The sequence below is a fragment of the Bactrocera oleae genome, chromosome 6 (genome assembly GCF_042242935.1).
Source record: "Bactrocera oleae isolate idBacOlea1 chromosome 6, idBacOlea1, whole genome shotgun sequence".
Taxonomy (NCBI): Eukaryota; Metazoa; Arthropoda; class Insecta; order Diptera; family Tephritidae; genus Bactrocera; species Bactrocera oleae.
This window is the reverse complement of record NC_091540.1, coordinates 2,065,597-2,074,578: the sequence shown is the minus strand read 5'-3', so window position 1 is coordinate 2,074,578 and position 8,982 is coordinate 2,065,597. Positions and strand designations below refer to the sequence as shown.

The following is an 8,982-nucleotide window of genomic DNA, read 5'->3' as shown; positions in this document are numbered from 1 at the left end:
ATTTCATACTTTAAAATTTCAATTTATTTTATGCGCTTGAACGCTTACCCCTTTAAATGGGGCACACACATACTCGTCGGCGCTAGTTGTGCGCTTTTGTTTCTTCGTCATAATTTTTCATGTGTGTAAGTTTTTCACTTGGCTTCCGCACGAACTATTCAACATGTGTGTGCGCAGAAGGAGACGAGTGCGTATGTGACTTACTTACATAACTAGATATAGCTCCAATAATACTACTTATATTGTATGAGTGTATGTGTGCTGCATTCGCTTCACTGCTAACGAGTGTGTGCTAACGAGTGTGTGGGTGGCCAGCAGTTTGTGCGGAGCGAATATGCCAGCACAAAGGAGTGTGGCGCTTGACAAGTGTTGCCGCTGTAATTAATTATAGAATATTCGTAGGGTTGATAACGTTGTATTAAAGTTCTTTAAAACCGTTATCTAAAATTTATTGAGTTAAAAAAACGGGTCAAAAGTGTGGTTATGAATTTTCTAACAGTAGCCTTCTAGTTGTCTTGACATCTTAGTCTACATTAAAAATTTTCGACTGTATTCCAAGCCAACTTTCTACCGACCATGCCTATGTTATACAAAAATTTTCAGACTTCGATAGACGATTAAGAAAATATTACTCTGTTCTTTTGTATAATTACGTCGTCATGCAAATTTAGTTCACAAATGGAATATTTACAGCCGATTGCAATCCAAGTCTACTTAGCTCGTTTTATTCCGACTATTCCAAACTCGTAACTCTTTATTATCGATAGCCAAGATAGTATCGAAGATTTTACCTTTTATTGACGGAGGTAAATGTTTTCAGATGTTTTCTTATCAGTTAAGATATTATTTTCTTTTGGTCCATTTTATCGAAAAATTCGTGCTCTAGAGAGAAACGCTGATATCTGAGACGGAACCCTCTTACTTTATGCCGGATGTCTCAATATATTTCTATCCCCAGGCGATTTCATCCCTTGAATGGTGATTAAGTCAGCTCTTATTTAGTTTTTCTTCAAAGAGGAGGTCCCATCTAAGTATTTGTATCATATTTTATAGAAATTCTCTCTTTAAGTGTGGCATATGCGTAACTCAAAAATTTAGCCGTTGTAAAGACAAATGCATGTTTTATTTTGATGCGTTTCTTTCACATAAGAATTGGACTGATAGGCGCATGTCTGAGGACCTATTTATAAATAACACTTATGCTATATATTGAAGAGATTTATCTTTCGATTTGTGGTCAGCATCTTAGAGTTACTCAGCAAAGGTCCTACTAGTTAAAAGTTACCTTCGAAGGCTCGATGAACTTTAAGAGAATTTTTTTCATGACCGAAGTGCACTTAGAGGTTTGTCAAAAAATTTCCAAAAAGAACTCGCTCTAAGAAAAACTGTTTATTAGGTTTTTCAAATATTGGGTTTGAGCTAGATTCAAAATATTGTACCCGATATACATATTTCACACGAAATTTAGTAAATTTAAACCAAAATATAATCATAGCATTTAAATTCTGATTTTTCTTTCTCTCCGTTCGCTTTAAAGTATTCTCTATCGATTTTTCGCTTTATCCCTCCACGACATTATCTGACAGCTTCTTGCTCATTAATTTAAATGCAAATCCCTAACCTTGACTTTCAACTACACACACTCCTTTCAGCACATTTTAGTGCTCCCTTTCAAGCTAAGTAACTGCAATTTTTGCACTTCACGCAGCACATGCCTGTACTTACCCCAGTTTTTCTAGCAATTCCTCGCTTTCGGAACCTTCACAAATTCATTATCAAGGACGCAATCAAAAGTGGGAGCAAAATGTCAGCTTTGTTAGAACAAAAAAAAAAAAAAACAATTTTATAAAGCAATTTAATCACTGCGTAACCTTGAGCGCTAATCGACACTGTTATTCGTAGCACACCCACAAGCAGCCGCAAATCCATATGCGCGTGCATAGTGTTCCCTACAACAGCTCCATTATTTTGCACTACATCGCTTGGCTTTTACAGAAGGGAGCGACATTTTGACACTAAGAGCCCGCAATTGCATTCCATAACATTTCCGCTTCCGCCAACTGTCACACTCGCAATTGCAATTGCAAACGCTAGCGCAAGCGGTGCAGACATTCGTGTGTGGTATGTATATGTTTGTGCGGCCCTGAAGTGTGGCATGCACTTGGCAACAAGCGCTGGAATTTGCTGCAAGCTGGCGCTTATGCATTTGTTTGTGTGTGTTTGCCCAGCTCTCTTGATAGGGAAGAAGAAAAATTGCTATGCTGCAACATTTGGACACAGTAAGCAAGCAAGCTTTATGCAATCTATTTGTGGTGTGAAGAAGACATTAAGAAGGAAATATTGTTATACTTTTTGTGGGTTCTCAAGGTCGCCTTCGGGGGTGTCGCTACAACATTAAATGCTCTTCAAGGCTACCTACTTTAGTGATATCACAGGCACGTGCTTGATACCTCGTTGTAAGTTGAAGGCGAATCGGCATGGTGACGGCAAAATAGCAAATACAATACTTCTTCATTTTTTAATGAAGTTTGAATAAGCACCGATGCCCCGTATTGTCGTATCAAATACAACTCCATCGGTTACCTGGCTCTATGTCTAGGTCTAAGTCTAGGTCTAGGTCTAGGTCTAGGTCTAGGTCTAGGTCTAGGCCTAGGTCTAGGTTTAGGTCTAGGTGTAGGTCTAGGTCTAGGTCTAGGGCTAGGTCTAGGTTTAGCTGTAGGTCTAAGTCTAGGTCTAGGTCTAGGTCTCGGCCTAGGTCTAGCTTTAGGTGTAGGTCTAGGTCTAGGCCTAGGTCTAGGTTTAGGTCTAGGTCTAGGTCTAGGTCTAGGTCTAGGTCTAGGTCTAAGTCTAGGTCTAGGTCTAGGTCTAGGTCTAGGTCTAGGTCTAGATTTTGGTCTACTCGTAATAAATTTTTACAGAGTATCCAAATATTTTGATCTTTAATATGATTAAAAGAGAGTGTTCTTTCGCAAATCTACATTGAATTTCAATGGCTCAGCGTTCATTCCTTTATACGTGTGGCACTAATGGTAATTTTTTAAAAGGAACCTAATTTAAATACTGGTTTCACTCAAAACGAAGTTTTGATTTAAAAAACTTGAAAATCTTCGCTATAAAAAGCAATACAAATAAAGAGGAGTAACAACAAAACTTTTCTAAACCGTGAAGAGAGGGTATAATAGATAATAGATATCTATAATAAACCTACACAAATTTTTTATAAATCCCAAATAAATATTTTTTTGTTCAAAATTTCGCTTTGTATTCCAACAAAACCTATAAGGTATCTAATATCCAGTTCTACCAAAATTCGTCATTCTTAATTTGATTTATATTAAATTTATAACAGCTAACTCTGGGAGGGTCTTACTCTTTAAGATGTTGCACAAGTGAAAATGTTCGCTATTGCGAAAATGCTACTATGTAAGGCGATAAGCGCATGGAAAATTTAGTATACAAATGTATTTCGAAAACGCTCTTTGTTACCCCTCATTTGAGTTTCGTTAATATACTATCGTCTGTAACAAGTTTTCGAAGTTCGAAAGAAGGAACGATACCACGAGTTCGAAACAATATTGCTTTGGAATTCACTAAAACTGAGAATGAAATTTCATATGCGAGCAACATGCTAATGTAAAGGGGAATTTTCGAATTTCGAACAAAGAGAACACCAAATATAAACAAACGCGATGCAATGAATAAACACAGCGAATGAAGAATCAAAATTGGGTAGGTTTATACGCCTGCCTTAAGCGTCGAGAGCGCCTCAACGCTGAAAAGTAGGCACTCAATTTGGAAAGTGCTCTACGAACTGACAACAGCAACTCGTTGCTGGCGCTCAAACTGAGTTTATTTATTTTCAGTACGTACTCTTTAACTCAATATGCTTTTGCTGACGGGCATTGAGCATTAAGGTGCTAAAAAGTGCGCTTTCAGGTTTCCTGCTGTTGCTGCTTTTGTTGGTAGTGTTGGTTGAGGTGGTGGTTTACCCACAATTATATGAATGTGCGTTTGAATGTGTGTGTGCCTTCGCGGTTTGGTGGTTTATGGTGTTTGCACCACCTCTTTTCCGAACAATTGCCATGTTGAGGGTGACTTTTGTGTTGAGCGCTCGCATTTCACTTAGCAAACTGACTGGCTACTGTTGCTTGCTTGCTCCTAGCGTATGCTTTGTAAGTATAGGTGTGTATGTGTGTGTGTGCTTGGTTGGCTGCGTGCTATGCTGTGACTGACTGACTGCCTTGGCATGCCATAAAAGCGGCGAATGACAACTTTTATAAAAGTCACTGCGGCAAGGATAATGCAGTCAGTCTATAGAAAGCTATTGCGACGTTAGCATACAACCTTGTGCCGCGGCAGGAACTCGATATTTAGCCAAGCAGCAACAGTAGTAGTACATTGTAGTAGAGGCAACAAATTCACTTGAACTTGCGTGCGTTTTTACGTAAATAACGAGTGGTCACGTGACAGTGAAAATTTTCTAAGTGTTTTTGGCGCCAAATTTTTGAAGGCGTTGATTATACTGGATTTTTAAAAATAAAATAATTATATAAAGACTTGAAGTGATTGTGCAAGACTACTGGAAATAATTTTATAAAAATATAAAACATTTCGAACTAAAAATATCGGAGTTTAATGAAAAAAAAAATTTTAATCAGGAAACTTTATATGGTGGCGTAAAAGACTAACTTGATAATATAAGAGAAAATAAGCGAAGTATTAAAAAATACAGACATTTGAAAAAAAAATTAAGAAATTTTAGGAAAGATTTTAAATAATTAAAAAGTTTCAAAATTCATTAACTAAAAATTAAAAAAGAAAACTACATTAAAAAAAATTCATACAAGACACTTTATTAAAACAAAAAATTTATGAAAACGTCAAGTGTTGATATATAAGAAAATATACACCAACAAAATTAAAAAAAAAAACAATAAATAATTTAGAATATATTGAAAAATGAATTTAAAAAATTGAGAACTAACTTTTATTAAAAATAATAAACTAATTTGCAATATGAACAAAAAATATTAAAAAATAAACAGATTCGAAGCTATTGTGCAAGAATATTGCATGGAAGATAAAGGTATAAATGACTGGATTTGAAACAAAAAAAAAAAAAATATACAAAAATTATAACAAATTCAAACCTTTAATAATAATTTTCAAACAGAAAAATTAACCCAATAACTTATAAAATATTTATTAATTAATAATAAAATATTATTTTATATAAATAAAAAAAAAATAATAATAATCTAAACAATAATAAAACCAACTAAATTAGAACAAATAAATTTTTTCTCACTTTAAACAAAAATTTTAAATTAAGATTGACATAAAAAATATTTCGCTGGAAATTGTAAAGACTGCAAATTTATTAAAAAGGGAAATGAAAACTGATTTACAATAAGAAATAACCACTACATAAAAAAGGTGGGAAAATTAAAAAAATAACATTAATAAAATATTTTAAATTTAAAAAAAGTTAATTAAAAAAAACCTAAATAAAACTCGAACCATGGCCATCGCTTACTTTATACCCGACCAAATCAAGCTGCTGGCGGGCAGCAGCGCCAACAACGGTCACACCAACACGAATAGCGGCGGCGGTGGCGGCGTCGCCAACACAAACCCAGCCGCAACTGCCTCGCCACAACCAGCAGCGGCAGCAACAGCGCACAGTGCGAGCGGCGGTCACCCGCATAGCACACATCATCATCACCACAACAGCAATAACAACTTTCGCGCCAACATCACCATACCGCTGAGTGCCTACAGCGCCACCGCTGCACAAACGGACACCGGCTGTTGGGATTTGTTAACACAAATATTTTGTCATGCTTTGCGCTTTTGCCACCAATCCGAACGGCATCCGACGGTAATACAAATCTCAGTGGAAATCAGTCAAGGCGATGCGACGGGCGCCACAACGGTGCAAGTAGGCGCAGCGGCGCTGCCAGTGGAACAGCAGCACCAGCAACAACAACAGACAGTGTCACCGACTCTGGTTGCGCATACGACAGCGGTGCCACAAACTGCGGCAACACAAAATGTGACGACTCGAAATGTGTCTACACCCAGCGTGGCACGATCAACGATGTCAAGTGCTGAGGCTGAGGCAGTGACACCTATTGTGAGTAGCAGAAATCTGAAGCCCGCCACGCATAAGCCGGCGGCGGGCAGGCGTTAAGGCAACTGAGACATTCAAGAAAGGAGGAGGATAGAAATGTGCTCGAAAGTTTTGATTGAAATTCAAAAATGAAATCGAACCTTTCTGCACAGCCTTGCAACCGCAACCAAGCAACGAATGAAGCTCCTGTGGGAGCACTTTGTAAAATACCATCATTAAGCTCATTCAAAGCGCATTGTGATTCCGTGAAAGGTGACGCATACTTTACAACAAATCATTTTTGGTTAAAAAAATTTTTTGTTGCTAATTAGAATTCAAAATTCGAAAAATTTAACGTAAATACTCTTCATTTTTTAATTCATTCATAATTCATTATTAAAATAATTTGTCTTAGAACTTCAAGCTTGTAAAATTAACTGTAACAGTTGATAAAAAATGTCATATTAGAATTTTTGAAAAATTAAATTTAAAATTTTGGGATATATGAGTTTAAAAATTTCGAACAAAAAATCGTACTTCAACAAAGAAGTTCGTGGAAATATATTTTTTTAGCAATTTTTTAAATTTTTTATAATAATTTGTTGTAAAGCACCGCCAGTTACTTTTTAGTGGATACCAGAAATTTTTTCTAAAATGTATTTTCCACATTTTTTAAATACTATTAAAATTTATAAAAATTTATAATTTATTTAATTAATATTAATTACAATTTAAGCGAAATGTGAGTAACTTGCAGTAAACTAGCGAAGCAATTTTTTGAGTTGAAGTTTTAGATTTGAAAAGGCAAAAATAAAAAACGAAAAATATTTTTCAACAAAAAAATAGTAAAAAAGCACGAAAATGTTTATCGGTTTCGGGTTGTAAAAGTCGTTTGACGCCAGTAAGCAACAGCAGTTCAAATATTTTTAAAAATAAAATAAAAAAAAAAAATTATTTTATGCTCAGTTATGCAATTTTTTGGAAAGAAAATACGATATGCAACAGCAAGAAATATATATAAAATGAGTAATACCTAATTATGGAAATTTGTGTGTGGAAATTATGAAAAAAATTTGAAAGTTTTAAACAAATTTTTTTATGAAAGATATATTTTTCAAACACAAAGGTTATAAATCATTTACATAAAATTATTTTTTTATTTTCTTAATAAAATTTTTCTCTACAAACAATATTATTTTACATATATTTTCCTTACGCGCTATAACCACGACATTTTTTTCAAAATTATTAAGAAAATCATTTACCTATTTTTCTTTTTTTACATTTACAAGCAAAAAAAAAATTTGGAAAAATACTATTTAACAGAGAACTTTTTACTAATTACTCATGGAGAGAAAAGAATTAAAAATCATTTAATATATTAAAAAAATATTGACAAATATTAAAAATATCCACACAGCTTTGTAATAAATAATTTAACGCCAAAGTTATTTCCAGTGATTATTATTTTAAAATCTAAAAAACTATATATTTGAAAATTAAAAAAATATTTTGTGAGCGTCTTTTTTTTATTTTAGATAAATTTTCAGTAAAAGCTTCAAAGCATTTTTATTACAGTTATGTAAAATAAAATTAAAAAACTATATGCCAAAAAGTTCTTTATCATAATAAAAATTTTTAACAATTATTAAAATTTGTGTTTAAAAACTTTTTTTTTTTTTTTCTTCAAGAATAAAAATATGAATCCTTAAAAAAATTTTAAAGATTCATAACTTCAAAAAAAACTCCACACACAATTTCCAGTTGGAAATTTCAATCATAGTTTTAATCAAGCAAAACTCTACTATCAATCATACAACTATTCATACAAATTTCACTACTACTTATATTAATAACTATAACTTAATCCATGACACACACATATACATATATAAAATTATATATATAAATATAAATATATATAACATAAATACCAATTAAATATTTAAGTACACCTAATTGTAAAAAGAATATGAAAAGCAAAGTCAATACTCAAACACTCAATGTCAAATTCTCAACCAAGCTTAGTACAGTAAATTACATATAACTTAAACTTACTAAACTAACTGCTTGCAACTTAAAATGCCAGAGAAGAAACAAAAAAAAAAACATAAAAAAGAATCCAAAAATACCAAATACAAATAGTACAGAAGTAAAATATTTATACAAAACTCATGCAGTGGAACAAAAAGTAAAAATAATTGTACAAAATATTTTTAAGGTAAACGAAACAGCCGTTCAACTACATACATAAAGCTAGCAAACAAACAAAGCAAAAAATATTTAAAACAAAGTAAAATATACTGATATGCTCGAAAAAACAAGGCAACAAAAATACTTTTTATGAAACTTTTAATAAATAACAGTTAATGTACAATATATATGATTAGCAGTAAAAAACCGAATATATACAAATAACCGCCGAACCAAGCATAAAAAAATAAAATTAAATATAAATGTTTATTTACCTTCAAAAATGTTCATATTAAAGCAATTTAAATATAAATATTTTTGGCAAAATTTTTGGAAAAAAACTCTTATAAAATTATTTTAGCAAAATTCTCGTTTCTAAAAAATCATTATTAACATTTTATACTAATTTTAGCGTTACAAATATGGAAAGCTAAATAAAATTATTATTAAAAAAATTTATTGCGGATTGTTTGTAAATTTATGTTATGCAAAAGAATTAACTGTAAATTATAAAAAAAACGACAAACAATTAATATTTTCATAAATAAAACTTACATTTTTATAAAAAAAAGTGTGCAAGAGTTTTCATTAGCTATACTTTCGATTAAAGGAAACTTTCAGGAACGGGGTACATAATTGAAAAAGTGTTGGTGTAATAAAAATAATTCTTTTACGTC

The 8,982-nt window shown here is 32.5% G+C and overlaps 1 protein-coding gene across 1 annotated transcript; it reads left to right on the top strand.

Moving 5' to 3' along the window:
• Positions 1-5,349: 5,349 nt before the first annotated feature.
• On the top strand, positions 5,350-6,473 carry grim. The gene has a single exon (XM_036358529.2). It carries the CDS (start codon positions 5,522-5,524, stop codon positions 6,191-6,193), a length of 672 nt encoding a protein of 223 aa, XP_036214422.2. The 5' UTR covers positions 5,350-5,521; the 3' UTR covers positions 6,194-6,473.
• Positions 6,474-8,982: the final 2,509 nt, after the last annotated feature.